The sequence below is a fragment of the Panthera tigris genome, chromosome D3, assembly GCF_018350195.1.
Source record: "Panthera tigris isolate Pti1 chromosome D3, P.tigris_Pti1_mat1.1, whole genome shotgun sequence".
In the NCBI taxonomy this organism is placed as follows: Eukaryota; Metazoa; Chordata; class Mammalia; order Carnivora; family Felidae; genus Panthera; species Panthera tigris.
Window position 1 is genome coordinate 65,719,954 of NC_056671.1, and position 26,381 is coordinate 65,746,334.

At 43.2% G+C, this 26,381-nt stretch overlaps 1 protein-coding gene across 4 annotated transcripts in view; it reads left to right on the forward strand.

Moving 5' to 3' along the window:
* Window positions 1-26,381, forward strand: part of LOC102954256 (urea transporter 1) — a 53,525-nt gene that overhangs the window by 19,279 nt on the left and 7,865 nt on the right. For 3 of the 4 annotated variants that reach the window (XM_042962124.1, XM_042962126.1, XM_042962127.1), the window contains 7 exons: window positions 2,416-2,479; window positions 15,278-15,434; window positions 16,125-16,314; window positions 18,738-18,866; window positions 20,328-20,520; window positions 24,280-24,427; window positions 24,624-24,758. In XM_042962124.1, coding sequence (XP_042818058.1) covers window positions 2,416-2,479; window positions 15,278-15,434; window positions 16,125-16,314; window positions 18,738-18,866; window positions 20,328-20,520; window positions 24,280-24,427; window positions 24,624-24,758 — 1,016 coding nt within the window. Of the gene's footprint in view, window positions 1-1,655; window positions 1,742-2,415; window positions 2,480-15,277; window positions 15,435-16,124; window positions 16,315-18,737; window positions 18,867-20,327; window positions 20,521-24,279; window positions 24,428-24,623; window positions 24,759-26,381 lie in introns of those variants that run through there. The other variant, XM_007080572.3, reaches the window with a different exon arrangement.

Genomic DNA, 26,381 nt, shown 5'->3' on the forward strand with positions numbered 1-26,381 from the left:
ACCACTCTTACTTCTTACCGCGATCGTTATTATTACTGTGAGGGAAGGATTTATGTTCCATTTGCATGAGGAACTTCTAGAAACTAGTGTGATTCCTTTCATTCCCATTCCAGGCCCTCTGACTGTCCTCTTGACATTCATTTTTCCCTTTCAGGGTAAATCAGGAGCTTATTTTCTCCTTATTTTCCTACGACAAAATGTTGGAGGCAGATTTCTCTGAAGCTCAGAACTGTAATCATGAACCTGGACCTCTGGTCTTCTCCTAGACCTCAGACACACACACACACACACACACACACACACACACAGGCATGAGCACACACACACACACAGGCACGCACACACACATACACACACACACACACACCCTGAGCTGCAGCAGGTAGGAGTGGGGGCTGCCCACAAAGGGAAACCTGTGGTTTCGTGGGTGTCCAGTGGGAGGAGCCAGAGAGTCGCAGCTGCCTCGAGGACCTCTGACAAGCCCTTCAGCTCCAACAGGAGGCCAGAGGCCCAGAAGACAGAAACATCATGACATCTGCAGGGCTTTCTGGGGGTTGTCTGGTTTTTTGTTTTTGTTTTTGTTTTTAATTCCGTGCTCCATGAAGTGCACCTGAGTTAGTTAGATTCCTGCCATAACAGAGAAAGCCCCAAAAACTGAAGTTTAAGAAGGATGGGGGAAGAAATGGATTTTTCACTTGAATTTTAGATTCCTCTGCTATGGAAAGTTTGCATCCTGACTATTAAAAGGCAGCAGAGTTTGTCCTGGGATCCGCACCTGGAAAAAAGGACATTCCAGGGAACTTTTATTTTTGGTTCCTCCTAACCGGGGAAAAGGGCAGGTTGGTTTCCAGAAAATGAATTGCATGCCCCTTGCCCTCCCCACCCTCACACCACACCCCTCGGGACTTTGCTGGATTCCTACACCTGTGCAGAAGCTGCGTGGTGTCTAAGAGAAAATTCCACCGGGAGCAGTCACGTAGCACAGGAGCCTACAGTATAGCAACCTGACCCTCAGTTTCTAGTTTTCAGAGACACTATGTTGATCTTTTTTAGTTACAAACATTCCCCGAAATATTTCAGGGTGAGGGCAGGAGCTAAAGCAAGAGGGAAAAGACGAAGTTGCAGGATTATCCCTGGGCACGGATCTTGGAGCACCGCACAGAGATGGCACCAAATCAAGGCCAGAGGGGGAGACAGAGAGAGAGAGAGACATCAGCAGAGAGAGAAAGAGAAACATCAGCAGAGAGAGACAGAGAGGGAGACACAGAGAGAGAGAAACAAGAGACAGACAGAGGAGAGACACACACAGAGAGAAACATTAGCAGAGAGAGACAGAGAGGGACAGGGAGGAAGGGAGGGAGGGAGCAAGGGAGGGAAGGGAAGAGAGAGAAACATCAGCAGAGAGACAGAGAGAGGAAGAGAGAGAGGGAGGGAGGAGGAGGGAGAGAAACAGCAGAGAGGTGGGGGGGGGGGGAGAGAGAGAGAGAGAGAGAGAGAGAGAGAGAGAGACATCAGGTACAAGACAGGGGACTGGTCCTCCGCAATGCTTTGGCCCTGGGGCTCGAAGTGGGAGGAGAAAGCCAAGTGCAGGGGCGGGGGGCGGGGGGTGCAGAGCCAGTTTGAGTATAAAACTGTTAGGTGCCTCCTCCCAGTGCTATCTCCTCCTGAGCACCTCCCTCTCAGTGGAGCCCAGCAGGGCTCTATCAGCCAGTGCCTTCTGCCACCAGGAAGCCCGTGGAGTGTGAGTACCCTCCTCCTCCTCGTTTCTATTCATTTCCAACTGCTCCTTGCTGCCGGTTCGTCTTCTTACTCCTAATTGTTGCTTTTCGCCCTTTTCTTCTCTTTAATGAAGAAATACATCTCAGATGGTTGCAACTAAGTAGAAGCAGCCAAGTCCGAGTCCTGGCAGTCTAGAAAGCAACTCACCGAGGCCGCGGGCTTCTTCCCGGAAGCCTGGAAGCAATGTCTTTGCTCATGGTTTCCAAAGCAGGGTAGAAGCAGCACCTGAGTTCCATGTGCAAGCGGGGTTTGGGCAAGCAGTCCACTGCACCTGCCGAATGACTCTGGGTTCATCAATGCTCTATAGGAGTTTCGAGCGTGTTCTTGAAATAACTGAGTGAAGTTGGAAACCTATCATTTTGACTCAAAAAAAAGTGGGGTGCTAGGAACGGCCCTTCCCAACTCTGGCTCTGTGCACCTCTCTGCCTGTGCCGTCATGCTGACGGGAGTGTGCTGGCCCATCGGAGAGCCCAGTGGCCACACTGCAACCATAGATCTCACAGCTTCTTTGCTGCTGCATTTTCTGGTGTGGAATTCAGACCTCAAGGCTTCTAGGAGTGGTGCCTTCTGAGGACAGAAGTGTTTTCCTCAGGAGACAAGAATACCTGACAGCATTTTCTTTGTTTCTGATAACAGCTTTAAAGAACACCGAGCACCTCCTACCACTTCAGACCAAAAGCTACCTAAAATCAGGATTATTGTAAGTACCAAATAAGTGTCAATGCTTTCGTTCTCTTTGTGATAGAGCATGAATGTTTAAATGTTTTCTTCTATGTCTGTACCCAAAATTTTGCATTGTTTTTTTTAAAGTGATACTTGAGCCATAGAAAATTAAAGACTTTCGGATCTCTCCAATTACACAGATTTCTAATATACCCTGGCAACAGAATGAGTTTTATTTCATAGACTAAAATAAGGAGTGTTGGTTGAATTGAAATCCTGATATTGTCTTGTATTGGAGTAAGTACTGCTTCATTTCACTGGTGATTTGGGTTATGACAAGCGCTTTCTGACTCCCGCTGGAAAGCTCAACAGGTGCAGCTTCCAGAATATTCCTCAGATGTTGTGAGGATGTGTCAGTGATAGAAAAGAACGAGGCTCTCTTTGAGGTACAGGGTCATGTCTGTTTGTCAGGAGAGTCACTGTTTCCAGCAAGGGCGTGGGGTGAGAATGGGGGTGGCTGGGCCCTTGGTTGTTGTTGGCCCCCACCCCCACCCCAGGGTTATTTCAAGGTGGCCATGAACCCAGCCTGTGTGCGCTGCATCCCTAAGCACTCTGCAGACCTCTTCTTTGAAGAGGGGCTCCTTCACTGTTTGTTGACTTGAATAGACTCTCGGGTGGCATTACTGTGCCTGGCTCCAGGAAGACAAAAAACCACCACAGCTTCCATATTGCACGAGGCTGACTCTGCCGAGTAAACTCTGATGGTCCCCACTCTGAACCTCAGTTTTCTCTTCTATAAAATGAAGGCTCGAACTACGTGCTCCTTACGACCTCACCCAGCTCTCATATTTTTCTCTCGTGGCTCTAAGAAAATACTGATGTTGAGCTCAAGGATATTGTCCTCTTAGATGTGTGTGATTTGGGTGACAGGGGACAGGCAAGAGCCATACAGGGGCCAGAGGGGTAAACACCGACACTGAGGGAATGTGACAGTCCCTACTTGTCTCTTCTATTTTCTTCTCTCCTTCTTTTTAAACCATAGGTAAGATGAGAGCCCTGCAATTGGTTTTTCATAATGTCGTTCTTTATCAAACAAAAAAAATGCATAATGCAACCCACAGACACTTCTGTTTGGTACTTAACTAACCAGATAGTTTAACCACGGATAAACCCTTACACACACAATTTTTTCTAAGACATGTCAGTAACATTTTTCACAATTGTGGCTTTTTCAAAGCAAGCTGGTAGAGGAAAGTAAAAATTAAAATAAAGGTGAAAAAAACTACCACACACAGGCAACTTTTCTGGAACTTATGAAGGAAGAATGATATCCCTGAATGGAATGGAAGTTTTTCTTTTTTAAAATAAAACTTAGAGGGGCACCTGGGTGGCTCAGTCGGTTAAGTGTCCAACTTCAGACCAGGTCATGATCTCATAGTTCATGAGTTTGAGCCCCGCATCAGGCTCTGCACTAACAGTGCAGAGCCTGCTTAGGATTCTCTCTCTGTCCCTTTCTCTGACCCTCCCCCGCTCTCTCTCTCAAAATAAATAAAATAAACTTTTAAAAATAAATAAATAAATAAAACTTAGGAAGAGTTGCCACGCTTGTTGAATTCAACTAAGGATTGTTTGTTATTAACAAGATGATATCCAATATTTAACAATTCTTATTTTGATACAAGAAAAAAAAATGCCACTTAGCAGTCTCTGAGACGGGGCTCTTGCTGTGCATTAAAAGTGTGGCTCGTATCTTACTACAGAAAATAGAGCCCACCCCCATGCCTTCTTCTCCTGTTTGTAAAGAACAAGGCTGAGGGAAATTGTTACATTGGCATTGGTCCCCAAGATGGAGCCCTAACAGTTTGCCTGATGCATGTCCCAGCCTAAAGCCCACGCCTCCCTCTAGACAGGCTTCAGATCTACCAACCTCCCGCTAGCAGAGAAACACAGCAGAACAAAGTCTGTGCAGTGGTCTCTGTGCAGGGTGGTTTGACATCATTTTTTCCTTTTATTTTAAACAAAGTAAAGTGAACATTCCATGTCTGTAGTCAGCTCATTGTCTCTTCTTGTTGATGGAGAAGTGTGCCTTCTCTGCTGGCAGTCTCCATCTGGGGCCACAGCTCTGCTCCCCAGAAACCCACTGGGCACCTCCTGCCTCCTACCACCCTGCATTTCACGTCCTCATCCTTCTGATTCACATCTTTTTGCCCTCTGTCAAGTATGGAGAGAAAGGAAGGATGAATGGACAGTCTTTGGTTGGCGGCCCTGGTGATGCCCGTTGTGGTCCTCTTTGGAAAGACTCTTTTGGACTTAAGGTTGGTGAGGCTTCGCGCGGAGGCTCCTCCTGGCACAGCTTGGCCCAGGAGCGTGGGCCGCCGGAACAGGTATGATCCCTCTTTGCAGCCTCCGTCTCCAGGAACGTGGGGGCCTGCCCTCCACACTCTGGTGTGTCTTTTCTGAACACAGCCTGGGAAGTGGGGTCCTCATGCTCTGCTGAGTGGTGTGGCTTGAGCTCAGTGGCATACACAAGAGTCATGGCCGAGAAGTCACATGGTGCTCATCTTGGGTTAGATGCTGACTAATGAGTTTTGGTAACAGTGGAAAAGCGAGGAAACAAAGTAGTCTGGGGTTTAATCTTACCCTGCTTCTACTTAATTAGAGCTTCTTCCTTTCATTTTCTTGTCTTTTTAGTTAAATTTCATGACCTACTTAGATTTAAGAAATCTGAGTATCAGTAGAGGTTCCCTGCTGCATTCTCTTCCCGATTGGAATTATTAAAGTTCCCCCCAAGACCTGCAAATAGTCAAGCGTGATAGAATTCTAAGGTGAACTACAACCTTGAAGTTACTGGTTTCTCATGACCAGCGCTCGTGCCTGAGTTCTGGAGCAAGTTGTCAGGATTCAAGGGGTTCTGGAAGTGTTTAGTAGTTTAGAATGCATGGTTTCCGGGGTGGGGTGGGGGTGCCACAGCAGCACCTGTCTGCTTAACTCGGGAGAGGAGCCCTGTCTCCAGGGCATGGTACCCCAACAACTCATCCCAACATGTGGGTACTGGAGACATAAATCACAATAAGCCTTCTATGGCTGTGGATTTAGACAAAAAATAACCCAGGCTTTAACGTTGGGTGGCTCCGCAGGGAGCTCAGGCCATGCAGGTTCTCAATCACTTCTGGCCAGTTAGAATATCGAGTCTGGCATCTGTTATCTCCAAAATCTCTGAGGTGGTGGTGTTTTTTAAATAAATAAATAGACGCCAGAAATTTCAAGAACATGAATTTGTTCCCTCTGGAATAACCTATACGTTTAATTGTTCCTGTAGTTGATGGAAAACTTGTAATGTTTTCATTCAGTGCTGCCTCTGTAGAAACTGACTTCCTCAATTACAGAAACTCGAAGCAATTGTGTCTGAGGTCCTTGACGTTGCCTAGGACGAATCCTGATGCCTCTCACAGATCGGTCTAGCTTTGCACGTGGGTCACTAGAGCTGAGGAAGTTACTTACTGAGCAATACGGTCAGTTATAAGATTTAAAGAGGAAGATATATGAAAATAAATGATAGCTATCACTTAGATTATAAAATAAAAGATAATTTTTCATAATTGCTTAGAATTTGAATAGTTTTCCATGTTTAACTCTGGGGCCAGCTGAGCTCCATATAGGCAAAGTTTTGATTCCTGACCTCCTCCAGCAATTTCAATTTAAGAATTTCTTAATGCCAAGGTTCATTGGAAATCTCACAAATGCTGGTGTCTAACACTATTTTGCCAAGACGAAATGAGCTTGCTCTAGAATTCGTTGCATAAATAGCTTCTGTTTTGCGTAATGATTAATGGCCGGCCATTGTTTAAAAGTGGAGCAGTTAGTTGGGCAGTGAAAGAATGGAATTGAAGTGTAATGGTTACTCAATAAAAAAATCAGTGACCCACATTGATTTCTGTACTGGAATTAACAGAAGCCAAAACTAGACAGGATTGCAAAAAATAAAAATTTTGAAAAGGCGTAACTTTATTATCTTTTGATAGGTGTTTGTTGGCTATGGTAAATGCAACAGTGATGGGGTCAAAAATAGCCATGAGAACCCCTTATGCACACCCTGGCCACAGGGAGAAGATGAGCTGGTTTATCTGCATAGATTTGGGGTATTACATGTCTTATATGCCTGTGGCTTCAACATTCCACTTGTGCCTTCTGGGATCTGAGAGTTTTGATGTTTTCCTACTCCCTGCTCACCTGGCTGTGCTCTTGGCATTTCTTGCATGCTCACGGTGGTCTTGCCATTGTCTTTCTCTCTTTGCCTATCTCTGGGATTACCTCATTGGTATTCTTCATTTGTTTCTACCGTTGGCACGATGAAAACTTCATTGTTGTCTGGTGGGTACCATTCTGGTGATGCTGGTGCTTTCCTATCATATAGTTATCATGAGAAGGGAAGAGCCTCGTAGTGAACACAAGCCACGGTCATATTAGCATTTTCCCGAGGCACGCTGACTATAATCATGCCTCGTACGTTCTTATGTTTTACAATTCCTAGATTACAACTCTTTGGTTTTCAATAGCTTGGTTCCCTTTTACCTTTTCCAGTGTCTATACTTTGTGGAATATTATCCTTGTCTGTTTTTCAACATTTAAATAACAAATCCCCAAAACAAAGAATGTCTGAGGCAGTTGCCCGATGTGGGGACATATTCAAGCAATCTTTGAGTTGGAGAGTGTCTATGAGGGGCTTTACTTAGGCTATGTCAACGCATACAGACTGTTTTGTAAACAATTCTGCCCTTTCAAACCTTAAAATCTCCAGCAATTTTCAATTTTTTAGTGTGTATAAAATAAAAACTTAATTTTACAAGGCTGCTTGGGACTTCTAGGAAAGGTGGTGGAGTAGGAAGGCCCTAAGCCCACCCTGTCCCATGGATACACCTAGCTAACACTCACTTCAATGTAAATAACCCAGAAACCACCCGAAGACTGGCAGAAACAAACACCACAGCTAAATGTAAAGAAGAAGCCACGTGGAAGAGGGTAGAAAGGGCAAAGACACGGTCAGGAGCTAAACGAACCCGCAGGTTGGTCCGTGGTCATGAGGGAGTCCAGGGCACAGAGAGAGGACAGAAACACATCCCTGGACCAGGGAGCCCACACAGGGAAGACAAATCCCCATAACATTTGGCTTTGAAAACCAGAGGGACTGAATTTCATGAGTTCTCACAATGAGCAGGACTTAAAATCTGAAACTTTAAAATCAGCAGACTTGGCACTAGGAGAGCAGAGCAGGAGAGAGGAAACTGAGGCCCTGTGCTTAAAGAGACTGCACAACAGCCCTGTGGAGGCACAGCAGAGACGCAGCAGTTTGAAAAACGCCTGGGACATGCAGGATAAAGAGTTATCTACTCGTCTCAGAGCACGTCCTGGAGGGACAAAGATCACTGGGAGACCCTCCAGGCACGAAGGAGCTTCCCTCCCGTGCCCCCCAGCATAAACACACCACCACCTGCAGGGACCAGAGGGGCGCTTGCAGTAGCTACCTAACTTGCTAAAGCAGCTCCCCCGCTCATCCACCCCCTGCAGACACACCTGCCTCAGCCCCAACGCTGCAGGGCCCCTTTTGGCTGGAGCCCATTCAAGGCAGTGCCACAGGCCTGCCAGAGTACAAGCAGGCCCGACAGGACAGGTGGTGGACTCCCTCCTGACCACCACTCCAAAGTGACTCCTGCCCCGGGGAAAGGGAAAGATAACCACACACACCAGTGAGACTACAGCCCCAGCAGTGGGCTGGGGGAAGACATCTGTCTGACTACAGGCCCTGCCCACCAACAAAAGCTTCTCAGTGGACAGCACGGGGAGAGCACCCTGCAGATGGGTGCTACCGCATCTCTGGCAAATGCCTGGTCTGACTCAACTCAAGCCCCAGGCGTCCTCAGACTGGTCCACTAACACCACACGGACCAAACCCTGCCCACAACGGGCAAAGAAAGTCGCTGCAGACGACCGGACTGAAGGAGAAATCAGCTCAGTCACAAAAGCTGGATGCACGCAGCACACTTAGAAGACACCCCTGGAGTACCAGGTCCTGGTGAACAGGGGACGCTGCACTGCAGGGCACTACAGGACCTCTTCATAAGGCCATTACTCTCCAGTGCAGGAGACATATCTGACTTTCCTAGCACAGAGAAACAGATGCCGAGACAGACAAAATGAGGAGACAGAGGAATATGTCCCAAATGAAAGAACAGGACAAAATCACAGCAAGAGATCTAAGCTAAATGGAGATAAGTAATATGTCCGATAAAGAATTTAAAGAAATGATCATAAAGATACTCACTGGACTGGAGGAAAGAGTGAGGGACAACAGTGAGACACTTAGTGATGATAAAAAAAGAACCAAACAGAGATGAAGAACACAATAAATGAAATTAAAAATACACCAGTTGGAATAAATAGCAGACTAGAGGAAGCGGAACAAATCAGTGACCTAGAGGACAGAGGAAAGGAAAGCAATCAAGCTAAGCAAGTAAGAGGGGAAAAAATTATACAAAATGAGAATAGACTTATAGAACTTAGTGACACCATCAAGGGTAATAACATTTGCATTATAGGGATTCAGAAGAAGAGAAAGTAAGGGGGGGCGGAAAATTTATTTGAAGAAATAATAGCTGAAAAATTCCCAAATTTGGAGAAGGAAACAGAAATTCAGATTCAAGAGGCACAGAGAGCCTCCAACAAAATCAACCCAAGGAGGTTCCCACCAAGACACATAGTAATTAAAATGGCAAAAAGTAGTGATAGAATTTTAAAAACACCAAGAGAAAAGAAAACACATACAAGGGAAGTCTCATAAGGCTATCAGCTGATTTTTTCAGCAGAAACTTTGCTGGCCTGAAGGGAATGGCATTATATATTCAAAATGCTGAAAGGAAAAAAATCTGCAGCCAAGAACACTCTATCCAGCAAGGTTATCATTCAGAATAGGAGAGATAAAGAGCTTCCCAGACAAACAGAAGCTAAAGAAATTCACGAACACTAAACCAGCCCTAGAAGAAATGTTAAGATAGGAGACTTTTTGAGTAAAAAGCAAAGACCACAAGTAAGAGTAAGGAAAGTGGGAAACACAAAAGCAGTGAAAAAAAAAGTGTATCTGCAAAAATCAAAGTACTCACAAAATAAAAGGATGTAAAGTATGACACCATATACCTAAATATAAGGGCAAGTGGAATAAAGAAGAGGTTCAAACTTAAGTGACTATCAACTTAATATAGACTGCCAAGTGCAGAAAATGTTATATACAAACTGAATGATAATCACAAATCAAAAACCAGTAATAGATATGCAAAAATTAAAGAGAAAGGAATTCAAGTATAAAACTAAAGAAAACCAACTAATCGTGAGAGAAGAGAGCAAGAGAAAAAAGGGAAAGAGAAAAACCACAAAAACAACCATAAAAAAGTAACAAAATGGCAATAAATACATACCCATTAATAATTATCTTGAGTGTAAATGGACTGACTGCTCCAATCAAAAGACATAGGGTGACAGAATGGATTTAAAAAAAAAAAAAGACCCATCTAGATGCTGCCTGCAAGAGATTCATTTCAGATCTAAAGACACATACAGGCTGAAAATAAAGGGATGGAGAAGCATTTATCATGCAAATGAATGCAAAAAGAAAGCCAGGAGAGCAATACTCAAATCAGACAAAGTAGACTTTTTAAAAAAAAATTTTTTTTTAACGTTTATTTATTTTTGAGACAGAGAGAGGCAGAGCATGAACAGGGGAGGGGCAGAGAGACAGGGAGACACAGAATCTGAAACAGGCTCCAGGCTCTGAGCTGTCAGCACAGAGCCCGATGCGGGGCTTGAACTCAGGGACTGCAAGATTGTGACCTGAGCCGAAGTCGGCTGCTTAACCGACTGAGCCACCCAGGCGCCCCCAAAGTAGACTTTAAAACAAAGATGGTAACAAGAGACAAAGAAATAAACTACATAATAATAAGGAGAACAATCCAGCAAGATAAAACAAGTGTAAATATTTATGCATCCAACATGAAAGCACCCAAATACTTGAAAAAGTTAATAGCAAACATAAGGAAAATAATCAGTAGTAATACAATAATAGTAAGGGACTTTAACATCCCACTTAACATCAATGGACAGATCATCCAAATAATAAATCAATAAGGAAACAGTGTCTTTGAATGACACATTAGACCGTATGGATTTAAGAGATACAGTGAGAACATTCCATCCTAAAACAGCAGAATACACATTCTCTTCAAGCGCACATGAAACATTCTCCAGAATAGATCACGTTAGGCCACAAGTCTCAATAAATTCAAAAAGACTGAAGTCATACCATGCCTTTTTTCTGACCACAACACTATGAAACTACAGATCAACCACAAGAAAAAAATCTGGAAGGAACAAAATACATGGAGGTTAGATAACATGTTATCCAACAACGAATGGGTCAACCAAGAAATCAAAGAATAAATCAAAAAATTCATGGAGACAAATGAAAATGAAAACACACACACAAAAGAAAGGAAGAAAATGAAAACACAATGATCCAAAATCTTTGGGATGCAAACGTGGTTCTAAGAGGGACGTCATATAGCAACACAGGCCTAAATCAAGAAGCAAGAAATATCTCAAATAAGGAACCTAACATTACACCTAAAGAAGCTAGAAAAATAACAAGAAACCCAAATCAGAAGAAGGAAGGAAATAATAAAGATTAGTGCAAAAATAAATTATATGGAAATTTTAAAAACAATAGAACAGATTGATGAAACCAGGAGTTGGTTCTTTGAAAGGATCAACAAAATTGATAAACCTTTAGTCAGACTCATCAAGAAAGAGAGAGAGAGAAAGAGAGAGAGAGAGAGGGAAAGAGATAATTAAAATAAACAATATCACGAAAGAGGAGAAATAACAAGTGACATTGTGGAAATACAAAGGATGGTAAGAGAATATTATGAAAAATTATATGCCAACAAACTGGACAACCTAGAAGAAATAGATAAACTCCTAGAAACATATAACCTCCAAAAACTGATTCAGGAAGAGATAGAAAATTTGAACAAACTGATTATCAACAGTAAAACTGAATCAGTAATCAAAAACTCCCAACGAACAAAAGTCCAGTACCAGATGGCTTCACAGGCTAATTCTGCCAAACATTTAAAGAAAAGTTTAATACCTATTATTCTCAAGCTATTCCAAAAAATAGAAGAAGGAAAACTTTCATATTCATTCTACGAGGCCAGTATTACCCTGATACCAAAACCAGATAAAGAAACTACAAAAAACAAACTACAGGCCAATATCTCTGATGAACATGGACGCAAAATTCCTCAACAAAATATTAGCAAGCCAAATCCACCAATACATTAAAAAAATAATTCACCATGATCAAATGGGATTTATTCCTGGGATGCAAGTGCAATATTTGCAAATCAATCAACATGATATATCACATCAATAAGAGAAAGGATAAAAACCATATAATCCTTTCAATAAGTGCAGGAAAAGCATTTAACAAAGGACAGCATCCAATTATGATAAAGAAAAGTCTTAATAAAGTAGATTTAGAGAGAACATACCTCAACAGAATAAAGGCCGCATATAAAAACCACACAGCTAGCATCATACTTAATGGTGAAAACTTGAGAATTTCCCCCTAAGATCAGAAATAAGACAAGGATATCCATTCTCACAGCTTGTTTTTAATGTTTATTTATTTTTAAGAGATAGAGAGACAGAGTGAGAGCGGGAGAGGAACAGAGAGAGAGAGGGAGACACAGAATCCGAAGCAGGCTCCAGGCTCTTGACAGCTCAGAGCCCAAGGTGGGGCTCGAACTCACAAACTGTAAGATCATGACCTGAGCCGAAGTCGGACACCCAACCGACTGAGCCACCCAGGAACCCCTCACCACTTTTTTTTTAAAGTTTATTTATTTAAAGAGAGAGTGTAAGCAGGGGAGGAGTAAAGAAACGACAGAGAGAGAGAGAGAGAGAGAGAGAGAGAGAGAGAGAATGCCAAGCAGGCTCTGCACTGTCAGTATGGAGCCCAATGAGGGTCTCAAACAAGCATGAGATCATGACCTGAGCTAAAATCAAGTCAGATGCTTAACCGACTGGGCCACCTAGGCACCCCCACTCTCACCACTTTCATTCAACATAGTACTGGAAGTCCTAGCCACAGGAATCAGACTACAAAAAGAAATAAAAGGCATCCAAACTGGTAAGGAAGAAGTAAAACTGTCACTATTTGCAGATGACATAATGCTGTAAATAGAAAACCTTAAAGACTCTACCAAACTACTAGAACTGATCATTGAATTCAGTAAGATCCCAGAATACAAAATCAATGTATAGAAATCTGCTGCATTTCTATACACCAATAATGAAACAAGAGAAAGAAAAATTAAGAAAGCAATCCCATTTACAACTGCACCAAAAATAATAAAATACCTAGAAATAAGCCTAACCAAGGAGGTGAAAGACTTGTACCCTGAAAACTATAAAACATTGATGAAAGAAATTGAAGACGACACAAACAAATGGCAAGATATTCCAAATTCATAGTTTGGAAGAACAAATATTGTTAAAATGTCCATACTACCCAAAGCAGTCTATAGATTTAATGCAATCAGTATCAAAATACCAACAACATTCTTCACAAAACTATGACAAATAATACTAAAATTTGTATGGAACCACACGAGACCCCAAAGAGCCAAAAGAATCTTGAAAAAGAAAAACAAAGCTGGAGGTATCACAGTTCCAGATGACTACAAAGCTGTAATAATCAAAACAGTATGGTACTGGCACAAAAACAGACACATAAACCAATAGAACACAATAGAAAGCCTAGAAACAAACCCGCAGTTATATGGTCAATTAATCATCAACAAAAGAGCCAAGAATATGCCATGGGAAAAAGTCTCTTCAATAAATGTTGCTGGGAAACCTGGACAACTACATGCCAAAGAATGAAACTGGATCGCTTGCTTACACAATACAGAAAAATAAAGTCAAAATGGATTAAAGACCTAAACATGAGACCTGAAACCATAAAAATCCTAGAATAAAGAACAGGCAGTAATTTCTCTGACATGGACATTTCTAATGTCTCCTGAAGCAAGGGAAATAAAAGCCTAAATAAACTATTGGGACTACATCAAAATAAAAAGCTTCTGCACAGCAAAGGGAACAACCAACAAAACTAAAAGGCAGCCTGATGAATGGGAGACGATATTTGCACATGACATAGCTGATAAAAGGGTAGTATCTAAAATATATAAAGAAGTAATAGAACTCAAACCCCAAAAAACAAATAATCCAATTAAAAATGGGCAGAAGACATGAACAGACATTTCTCCAAAGAACACATACTGATGGCCAGCAGACACATGAAAAGATGTTCAACACCACTAATCATCAAGGAAATGCAAATCAAAACCACATAAGATACCACCTCACACCCATTAGAATAACTACGATCAAAAACAGAAGAAGCAGCAAGTATTGGTGAAGACGTGGACGAAGAGGAACCCTCACGCACTGTTGCTGAAAATGCAAACTGGTGCAGTGACTGTGGAAGATAGTATGGATGTTCCTCAAAAAATTAAAAACAGAACTACTCTATGATCCAGTAATTGCACTACTTGGGACTTACCCAAAGAATAAAAAAACACGAACTTGAAAGGATACATGTACCCCTATATTTATTGTAGTATTATTTACGATAGCCAAATTATGGAAACAGCCCCGGTGTCAATATAATGGAATATATGGTCCATCAATGATAGTAATATTCATATATATTTTTTATATATGAATGATCTTTTTTGTGGCTGAATAATATTCCATTATTGTATATATTTTATATAATATAAAATGAAATATTATTTGACCATAAAAAAGATGTGATGTGATGTACAATGGAATATTATTCAGCCATAAAAAAGAATGAAATCTTGCCATTTGTAACAACATGGATGGAGTTAATGCTAAGTGAAATGAGACAGTCAGAGAAAGACAAATACCATATGATTTCCCTCAAATGTGGATTGTAAGAAACAGAATAAACGAACAACAGAAAGAAAAAGAGACAAACCAAAAGCAGAGTCATAACTAAGGAGAACAAAGTGATGGTTACCAGAGGGGAGGGGAGGTGGGGGGATGGAGGAAATAGGTGAAGGAGATTAAGAGTACACTTACCATGATGAGTACTGAGTAATGTATAAAATTGTTGAATCAATATTGTACCCCTGAAACTAATATAACACTGTATGTTAACCATGCTGGAATTAAAACTTTAAACTTAATTTTTAAAAAAAGTCTTCTTATCTCGGGAAGTAGCTGTTTGGTCTGCATTAGTGAGCACCATTTTGTAACCTGACGTTTGGCTCTTTAACTGACAGCATGAAGCTTCGGTACTTGGTCTTAGCTCTTTCTATATTATTAGTTGACTCAGTATGTTGAAATTAACTATTTTTCAGTCTTTCCCATTAGACTGAGCTCCTTGAGAGCAGGAGGTAGGTGCTCAACGAATATTTGTTGAACTAGAAATGGACTTACGAAATTCAAGGCCAGAACCTTCTCATGGTAGCATTAAAGGCAGTGATGAAAAAGTACTATGGGATTTGGACGTGGACAATACTCGCCACGACAGTGTTTCAGGAGGAAATCGATGCTTTCTTAGTCCCCTGGGATGTCATGGTCTAAATGAAGTGCTTTTAAACTCATCCTCTGTGGCTACTGTACGCAGGCCCGATGCTGGCCAGTCTCGAGTGCTCTGGCTTAGGATGTTTATGAGTTCTGTCCTTTCCTGAAGGAGCCAGAGGAAGAGCTATCCATGGAGAATAGCCCCACTATGGCTAAAATGGACCAGGGTGAAAATCAGGTTTTACCAAGTCCAAGAAGAAGACGCCTCCCCAAGGCACTTGGCTACGTCACCGGTGATATGAAAGAATTTGCCAGCTGGCTTAAAGGTATTTATGCTTCCATCCCTTGGGTTGATGGGATAGGTAGCGTGGGGTTCTTGTACTCATATCTTTAGTTATATTCCCTTGACTTTTAACTATTCCTCTCCTCTCCAGTTTTTAACTTTTCATTTTTTTTTAAGATTTTATTTTTAACTAATCTCTATACCCAACATGGGGTTCAAACTTACAATCCCAAGATCAAGAGTCACATGCTCTACTGACTGAGCAAGCCAGACACCCCTAACTTTTTATCTTCTAACCAGCAAGCCCCTTCCAATGTTTTGCTTTTTTATGGAGATAGTGGTCAGGATCAGGGCGCTGTTCATAATAGAGGAAGGCACCTGGTTCCATCCCATAATTTCAGCACTTAAAGACTGAAGTTTTATTATTGGTAATTCATTTCTTTGACTTAAGAGTCTTTACCACTGAGCATGGTAAATAAGTGCATTCTGTGCTTTCTGCAGTGGAGATTCTAATAGGGGCAGTGTGGGTGGAGCATAAAGAAACAGAAGGGTTTCAGGGATCTGAGTGCCACTAAAAGGGAAATGACTCAGAGGGAAAAGGCTTCCAGGAATATCAAAACTTAGTTCACCTTTCTCAGAAGGGGTGTTGATTTTACTCAGGGTGGGCACTAGGCATGGAAAAGAGAATCTTGCCTTGTCAATTCCTTAGCTCTGCATATCTCATCTCTTCCAGACAAACCACAGGTGCTCCAGTTCGTAGATTGGGTTCTTCGGGGCATATCCCAAGTGGTGTTCGTCAGCAACCCCATCAGCGGAATCCTGATTCTGGTGGGGCTCCTCGTCCAGAATCCCTGGTGGGCTCTCAATGGCTGTGTGGGAACAGTGGTCTCTACCCTGACGGCCCTGTTACTTGCTCAGGACAGGTAGGCGTGTCCATTCAAGCCTGCTCGTCTTGCTTCTGCGAACACAGGAGCCAACCAGCGACTTTGGGAACCAGTGATAAAGTCCCACTCTTCCCAGAAAACCTACCTTTATTCCACAGAACTCTACATTTGTCTTGAGTCAGACATCAAGGGATCATCTATATCCCTTATTATTTCTCTTTCATCATTCACTAAATCATTCTTCTTTAGTGATTAATCAATTATTTATCATGAGCATTTTGTTTGGGTATGAGTTCTTAAAAAGTCTTGATGGCTTAAAATTTAAAAAAAAAAAAAGGGGGGGGCACTTGGGTGGCTCAGTCGGTTAAGTGTCCAACTTCAGCTCAGGTCATGATCTCACAGTTCGTGAGTTCGAGCCCTATGTCGGGCTCTGTGCTGACGGCTCAGAGCCTGGAGCCTGCTTCGGATTCTGTGTCTCCCTCTCTCTCTCTGCCCCTCCCCAGCTCATGCTCGCATGCTGTTTCTGCCAAAAATAAACAAACTAAAAAAAAAAAAAATTTAAAAAAAAAGTCTTGATGGCTTAAAAAATTCCACTAATTCCATTATATCTTGTTTCCATGCTTAGTTTAGCAAATTCATTCTTTATAGACAGTGTAAAGGTTAGCTCAGTTTCTAGAAAGATGAATAATCACAAATTCCAAGTTAGTAAGTTCTGACTTACGAAGTGTTTGTGTGTTTTCTCAACTACGTGTTAGGTTAAAAATAGCACATACATTTTTAAGTTACTTATTTATTTTGAGAGAGAGAGAAAGAAAGAGCAGGCAAGTGGGGGAGGAGCAGAGAGAGAAGGAGAGAGAGAGAATCCCAAGCAGGCTGCACGCTGGCAGCAAAAGCCCAACTCAGGGCTCGATCTCATACTCGACTCAAAAATAGCATGTACTTTATAAATTGATCTGTCATTGAAGAAGTGATAAGCTGACTTCTACAATGGGTGAAGACAGCTCCTGACTTCCTAGTTTTATCAGGGAGACCACTGGTCTTCTAGATGTCCAGGATCAATGCATAAGCACCAGTGGATGGTCATTGTAATAACTCAGCTCTTATAACACTTACCATAAATTACCTAAAGAGCTAACCAGAAAGAGAATCAGAAAGAGTTCCACTCTCCCATCAGGTCCAAAGAGCCCGATTTGTTCTCCATAGCTTACGTTCAGTCCTATTCCAACGCACATCAGGAAACAGTCTATTCAGCATGGAGGTGTGGTCCAAGACTGCGCCATATCAACTATTCCTTCATTGTTTTGTTCAAGTGGAAAATGACACATTTTCCTTATCAGGTGTTATTTAAAAATCAAGCCATATTTACACGTGTTGATTTTCAAATCTCTATTACTCTCTTCAGTCCCAAAGGACCGCATTAAAATGGCAATCCTGTGTTAAGCGAATCCACATCTTCCTGCTGCCTTAAGTATGGCATTCTGCAACTTGCAGACGTTGCCATTAAAACAATGGCAGTCAAGCATCAAGTCTCCAAGTCCCTTATTAGAAGATGAGTTTTTGCATAGCTGTCCACCGTCCTCATGTATAGTCCCACATTCTAGAAGACAGTATCACTTCTGGGGTTAAACCAGTACAAAGCCCATCACTTTCTACCTGTCCTGATAGATTAGTTAGGGGAGACCAAGGACATTGGACAGAGAGTCCCTCCTCTCATGCTCTCACCCAGGTGAGTGTAAGCGACACCACCTTGCTGTTGCACTGGTACCTCCTGCCCCCGCTGAAGCTCTCACACCACCCAAACGACCCCTGTAGTGTGGCCTCTGGCTGTGTCACCCTCCTTCAGACCCTGCACCTAACCTCACATACTCACTCCACCATCTTCGCACCCGGTGGCCCAATGACTTCATCCTTTAACTCAGCCCTTCGTGGTGTGAGATGTCAGCTCTTAGAGCCCTAGGGGGCCTGGTTTGTCAGCCTTGGGGCTTATTCTGTAGAAGCTGTTCTATTTCTCACTTAGGGCTTCTAGTGCCCTCAATTATGAAACGGGAACCATTTGGGTCACGAGTAGAAAATTGCCAATAGGACAACCTTCAGAAGTGAGGTGAAATGCTGAGAAGCATAAAGAATTCGGTGCTAAATGTGCACATAAATGGAGTACCCTGCCCAGGAAAGGTAATTGTTTTTCATTGCAATAACCTGAAAATGGATATTTGGAGACGACCAAAGGGAGGTGCAGGAAGATGAAAATGTATGCTGAGCTGGAAGATTAATGTTTATAAGGTCACAGACACTACAGAAGTGAATTTACAATTTGACGATCTTACACCTCTTACCAAGAATGTCAGAATTAGGGAAGTTTCACATAAGAGCTCTGAGGCCCTTAATGATGCAGGTCAGAGGCCCTTAATGATACAGAAGAAATAACAACTTTCCAATGTCCATGCTGTGCCTCTTGCCCGCAGGTCAGCAATTGCAGCCGGGCTGCAGGGCTACAACGGCACCCTGGTGGGAATCCTCATGGCTGTCTTTTCAGACAAGGGCAACTATTTCTGGTGGCTGTTATTCCCTGTGTCTGCTATGTCCATGACTTGGTAAGTTATACCTGGTTTTCAAAATGCCTTAAAAAAAACATGTATAGGGCCAAGAGAGAATGGGGAGTGAGTGTTCAATGGGTACAGAGTTTCAGTTTTGCAAGATGGAAAATGTATGAATGGACAATAGGGATGGTTACACAACAATGTGAATGTGCTTAATGCAAGTGAACCGCACCCTTTAAAATGGTTAAAATGGTAAATGTTATTATATATTATATTATATATATAAATATTATATATTATATATATAAATATGTATGTGCGGGATGGAGCCTAAAGATTTGCATCTCTAACTAGTTGCCTGGTGATGTGGCTGATCCAGGAACTACACTTTGAGAACCACTCTGTATGTGTGCCTATATGAACTCTCCCTACCCACCTGTCCCTTCTACCTTCAAAAAATTTATTTACTGAATTCAGTTCCTTTTTTTTTAAACCTAAATCCTTCAATCCTTCACACTAGTTCCTTAAACCTCCTCCCCCCTTTGTTGGAAGCAAACATTTCCTTCTTATTATGACGTATTTAGGATATAAAACACTGATAACCACACAAATGAGAAGTGTGGCCCACTAAGGACAGTGTCTGCCGGGCCACCCACCCTGGCTTCAACCACAGGTGTGTGGGAGAGAACTTGCTGGTAGAGCCAACCTGTCCAGGAAGTAATTTCTGACCAGTTCTGAAGAACTGGCTGGAGGACGGAAGTTGTCCCCTGCAGTGCTCCCCGCACCCTTTCCCATAACCTGGAGCTCTTGACCTTAGTGATGGGCCAACACGGGAGAGCACAAAAGAGGCCCAGAGACCATCTAATCTAATCCAGTCCCCCAGGCTACAGACAAGGAAATGGAGGAGTAGTTCCTTGCCAAAGGTCACCAACTGCTAAAGCTGCTGCCCGATCCTCCATCCCAATCTTCTTCCTCCAAGCCCACACCACCTTATATCCTCCCTTGGACAATTGTTTCTCTTCTTCAAAAACAGATATAGTAAACACGAAGATGATCTAGAAATTCAAGATGGTGGTCGCCTCTGGTGGGGAGGGAGGGGCATATGATCAAGTGGGTTACACAGGGGCTTTAGCCGTGTAGATAGTATTTTACTTCATGTCTAAAATACTTCAAAAATATTTCTAAAACCTGGATTTCATAAATCACTGTGAGAAACCCCAGAATATAATTTTTCAAAACCAAGTAAGCAAAGCATTCATTTTTGACCTTGTGTAAGAATTATTCTCTGACAGGGTTTATTCCACGTGTGTTTATTTTTTTGTTTCGTTTTGGTTTTTCGGTTATCTTCCCCCCACCCCCTCACCTCCCCGCCATGAAAAGTTTGTTGAAATAGTACTTTAGGGACATATTTGCCCAGAAGACAAAGCCCCTCCATGGTGTAGAGATTCAGTGTCAACTGACTTGTCACATGCACGTTCTTCCATTCTGTTCTGTGGTTGTTGCTGTTGTCATTAGTCCAGTTTTCTCAAGCGCACTGAACTCCTTGTTCTGCAAATGGGACCTCCCCGTCTTCACCCTGCCCTTCAACATGGCGTTGTCAATGTACCTTTCGGCCACGGGACATTACAATCCGTTCTTCCCAGGCAAACTGTTCAAACCTATAACCGAGGTTCCCAATGTCACCTGGACTGACCTCAGTGCCCTGCAGGTAAGGTACACCGTCTTCTCACATTCCTGCCTGGCTCTGGAAGACTCTGTGTCCTCCTGGCTAAGGCATCAGAGCCTTATGGAGACTCAGCTCTAGGGTGGCCTTGCTGCCTTCATCTTGCCCTCTGAACCATTTGTCCTGCTCCAAAGCTTTGGGCTCTAAGGGTTTGTGTATTATTGTTATTGAAGTATAGTTAACATACAGTGTTATATTAGTTTCAGGTGTACAATATAATGTTTCAGCAATTCTATACATTACTCAGTGCTGATCAGGATAAGAGTACTCTTAATTCCTTCCGCCTACTTCACCCATCTCCCCACTCACCTCCCTCTGGTAACCACCATTTTGCTCTCTGTATTTAAGCATCGGGTTTTTTGTTTTCTGGGTTTTTTGTTTTTTGTCTCTTTTTTCTTTGTTCTGGGGTTTGGGGATTTTTTTTTAATTTTTTTTTTTTAATGCTTATATTTGAGAGAGAGACAGAGCATGAGCAGGGAAGGGGCAGAGAGAGAGAGAGGGAGACACAGAATCTGAAGTAAGCTCAAGGCTCTGAGCTGTCAGCACAGAGCCTGATGTGGGCCTCAAACTCAGAGACCACGAGATCATGTCCTGAGCTGAAGTTGGACACTCAACCAACTGAGCCACCCAGGCACCCCTGTTCTAAGGGTTTTTTTTTAATGTTTATTTATTTATTTTGAAAGAAAGAGAGTGGGGGAGGGGCAGAGAGAGGGAGAGAGAGAGAGAGAGAGAGAGAGAGAGAGAACCCTAAGCAGGCTCCCCACTGTCAGTGCAGAGCCCAACATGGGGCTCAAACCCACAAACTGTGAGACCATGACCTGAGCCAAAGTCAAGAGTCAGACACTTAACCAACTGAGCCACCCAGGCACCACTCTAAGGGGTCTTTTAAATGACTGCTCAAAGCTAACTTTTCCTCCTCTTTTCCTAAAATCCACTCCAGAGTATAGCTCTGTTTCAAAGTCGGAGTCAAAGACTGTTTCAAACTTTGGGTGGGTGTGTTGGGGGCCATCCTTTGAGGCAAGGCCTCCAGCCTGGAGTTAAGGCTTCCATGATCTGGCTCCTCTGATCAAAAGAATTTGTTCCTTCCATTAGATCTCATTACAGAACCTCTCTATTCTGCTTTTTCATTTGGCAGATCTCATAGAATATGTACAATAATTCATGGTTCTCAAGCTTTGGTAGGCATCAGAATCATTGTTTTTTTCTTTTTTAAATATCAGTACATGCTCCATCTCAGACTCTCTAAATCCTAATCTCTGGGAATAGAGTCTGGGAGCCTGTATTAACAAGCTTCCCAAATAACGGTGATGTAGGCCAGAGTTTGAGAACTGCTATCATAAGATGTATTCTATGTATCTCTTTACAGATGTGCACAAAGAGAGCACCTTTTTAAAAAATCTGGTTGACCCAGGGGTGCCTGGGTGGCTCAGTTGGTTAAGTATCTGATACTTGATTTTGGCTGATACTGATACAGTTTGTGAGTTCAACCCCCGTATCAAGCTCTGTGTTGACAGCGTGGAGCCTGCTTGGGATTCTCTGTCTCCCTCTTGCTCTGCTCCTCCCCCATTTGTGCTTATGCTCTCTCTCTCTCTCTTTCTCTCTCTCTCTCTCAAAAATAAACATTAAAAAATAATAATAAAAATAAGTTAAAAACCTGGTTAACCCAAATCACATTCCAGCTCTTCCTGTTGGTGTTTATTTAATAACTCTGTTTAAGGTTTCTTGACTATTAAAAACAAGAGAACACTTAAAATCAGAAGAGGGGCGCCTGGGTGGCTCAGTCAGTTGGGCATCCGACTGGCTTTCCCACTATCAGGTTATGAAACCCCATTTGCCGTCCTCCTTGCTGAGCGATCAAAACACGTGAAGAGCTCAGGCAGGCTTCTCTGTACATTCTTGCCCAGAAAATAAATAGGAGCATTTGGAAATAACCCAAAAAGAAAATCAAATGTTTATTCGAATCCCCTGTGAAAAATATTATAAATAACGTTAAGTAATCTATCTAAAATGTCCCTGTCCAACATAGTAGCCATTATCCCCATGTGGCTATTTTAATTTAAATTTGAAATTCATTACAATTAAATAAAATTAAAAATTCAGTTTCTTAGCCTCACCAGCCACATTTCAGGTGCTCAGTAGGCACATGTATTGGGCAGCACACAAAGGAATATTCCACCTCCATGGAAGTCCTGCTGGATAGTGCTGATCCGCGGAGGTAAGGGTCTTGCTCTTCTCACTATGAACTACCGCCCCAACATCAGCACCCTTATTTCCCATCTCACCCAGCTTCCGCCTCCCGGGCTACCCAGGGGATAGTTCTGCTGTCCAGTTCTGAGATGAAAGCCTAAGTAGTCTTTGCCCGCATCAAGTTCCCTGCTCTAGAGAAACAGGAAATGATTTCGCGTAGACATGAAGATCCAGTGTGGGCTGGAAATTTTAAGGTCCACCTTAGGATAGACTCAAACTCACAGTATGGTCCCGTGCTCTGAGCAAGGACTGATGCAGCATTTGGAATCCAGCATTAGTTCCAGCCTAACGCATGACGGGAGAGGGCAGTTCCCCAGTCCCCGCGCCGAGGCAGAGCCCCCTGTGTCAGAGTCACTGCTTCCCCAAGGCCCCTCAGAAGGTATACATGTGACCTAGAGAAGACGGAGGGAGCAAGATGGGAAGGCATCTTTCACTAAATGGTCTTGGTCACAAAGGAACCTAGTGTGGCTAATTATGCCTATCCTGGACCTACCGAATGTGTTGCTATAAAATGCTATTCACGTTTGTTAGCTTAAATCAAACCCTGTCCCTTCCCGAAAACTGCCATTCTGTGAACACACGAGCTGAATTCAGGCCTCGGCCAGAAAGTAGAAATTTACGTGTATTACATGTAAATTTACATGACATTTACATGTATTTTTGTGGCGGTTTTTTTGCACTGACTGGCAGTTGTTGATAACTGGAATAAGCTAAGGATATTCTGGTTTAAATAAATACATGTTCTCATTAACAGCAGAAGTGTCAATAGGGTCCTGATTCATGAACTTGCTGATAATTGCTTCTGAATTATGGATAAGAGAACCCGACTCTGGGTCTCTGGCCTTAACAACCCAATTGCCAGGGAGCAATAGTACTTCTATTGACCACAGTGTGCACTGATGTATTAGGCCTGAGAACCAATGGACAGTTAAAAGCAACAGAAGTGTAAGCTGTGAGGCAGTGACTCCACCTGGGAGCTTATCAGCAGCCAAAGCCACCGTGTCAGTGCAGCAACAGAGCCCCAGAGTGAAGGGGGTTCTAGGAAGGTGTGCTCAGTATGCAGCAGGTATGGGCTGGTGCATCTTTTGGGATAAAGCAAAAGTGTGAGGTTTTTCTGTAAAGAGAGAGAATTTTTAAAAAGGTGGGGGGTGGGGGTAGGGTGATGGTACTTGGGTGGCCCAGTTGGTTGAGCACCCGGCTCTTGATTTCAACTCAGGTCCTGATCCCGGGGTCATGGGTTTGGCTGGAGCCCCACGTGAGGCTCCGTGCTGAGCGTGGAGCCTGCTTAAGATTCTCTCTTCCTCCCTCTGCCCCCCTCCCCCACTTGCACGCACTCTCTCTCTCTAAAATTAAAAAAAAATTTTTTAATTAAAAAAATAAAAATTAGTCACACTGATCTCAAAAGACAAGATAAACCCACTCTACCATTGCCTTGTATGTGTTTGTAGGTGTCTGTTCAGCTGTTTTAATGACCTCCTTCTCTAAATGGCTTTGCAGCTGTTGAAATCCCTGCCCGTGGGTGTCGGTCAGATCTACGGCTGCGATAGCCCATGGTCGGGGGGCATTTTCCTGGGCGCCATTCTGCTCTCCTCCCCGCTCATGTGCCTGCACGCTGCCATCGGGTCGCTGCTGGGGATAGCGGCAGGTAAGCCTGAGACGGGCAATGGGATATCGAGCACCTCCCCTGCTGCTTGCACCCCCTCCGGCGTCTTCCATGCTCCAGACCTTTCTTGAGAGCTCTGCTTCCAAGAACTCCCTTGGTGCCTCCCCCACCCCTAACCTCCTTCCAGAGCGTGTTGCCTTTTGTCCACAGCTGTGACTCCTTCTGTCTTACCTAACAGGACTCAGTCTTTCAGCGCCATTTGAGAACATCTACTTTGGACTCTGGGGTTTCAACAGCTCTCTGGCCTGCATTGCAATGGGGGGGATGTTCATGGCACTGACCTGGCAAACCCACCTGCTGGCTCTTGCCTGCGGTGAGTATACTGTACCTCGGAGGGAGGCTCGCTCATAACCATGGGATCAGCGCAAACAGTAAGATATGACTGTGTGAGGAACTGGGGCAAGGGTTCCAGTTTGGGCCCTGGCTCTCTCTGTGTGTGAGCAGGGCAGGTGGCTTCCTCTCTCTGGGAGGATTAAGCTCTGCTGGGCCCTCCTCATGGGTTATCGTGAGGACAGGAGAGCCTGTTGAGCCATATTAAACATTTGCCTTATGTATATGTTGGGGGATAGAAACTTGACTCGTCCTATGTTCTTCATACTAGTCGTTGACCCAAGAAACTAATAAAATGAGTCAAGCTAAACACAGGGCCATCTCTCCTGGTGAGTCAGGCAGGACTACATGTGGCCCTTTGAGAATCACAGGAACCAGCTGTTCTCACACTTCAGGGAGTGTCAGGATCACCTGGAAGGCTTGTTAAAACACAGATGGCTGCCCCCCTTCCCCAGTCCCTGATTCGTCGTTAGAGGTGGGGGAGGAGTTGGCGTCTCTAACGAGGGCCAGGTGGCACTGATGCTATTCCTCCAGGGACCACATTTTCAGACCCGCTGTATTCATCCGTTCAGACCCCCATATTCCAGCCAGACTCCTCCTGTCAGAGCCAGATGGTTCTGGAGATCCCCACACCTTCCTTCTCATTTTACTACTGGGGTTCTGAGGCCAGAGAAGTGAAGTGATGTGCTGAAGGGCATCCAGTCAATTAGGGTAAATTCAAGCCCAGAATCTACATTTGGTAACAACTTCTGTAATTCCCCTACCCTACTCTGTTCCCAGTGGCAGCATTCAGGCCTTTAAGAGAACACACCTCAAGTGATTTAGATTTGAAAAGCTAATGGATTTCTCAGGCCCTTGTAAAGTGGAGACATATTCACCCAGAGCCTCTGGCATCCCTAATTCAATACGAAGTAAAAAGTAAGATAATGTATTAGAGTGTAGGGATACTGGGGTATCCCTGGGTGATACTGGGGAAGGGTGGAATGTGCAGAAATGATCTGTAATCTAATGGAAATACTTGTGTAGAGTCAGTTTATCACCAGATTAATCAATCCAAGTTACCTACACCGCTATTAAAATGGTGGACCACATACACACACACAATGGAATACTACTCAGCCATAAAAAGGATGAAATCTTGCCACTTGCAACAACATGGGTAGACCTTGAGGGCATTATGCTAAATGAAACAAGTCAGAGAAAGACAAATATCATATGATGTGACTGACAGGTGGAATCTAAAAACACAAAACAAAGCAAAACCCAGACCCATAAGTACAGAGAACAGATTGGTGGTTGCCAGAGAGGAGGCAGATTAGGAGTATAAATGGATAAAGGGAAGTACAAACTTCCAGTTATAAAACAAATAAGTCATGGGGGGTGTAATATACAACATGAGGAATCTAGTCAATAATATTGTATTAACTTTGTGTGGTGATGGACGGTGACTTTACTTAGGTGAGCATCTCACGATGTATGCAAAGATGGAAACACTATGTTGTACACCTGAAACTAATATAATATTGTATGTCAATGATACCCCAATTAAAAAAAAAATAAGATAATAAAATAAAAGGGTAGACCACATGTCAGGCAGAGAATTTAG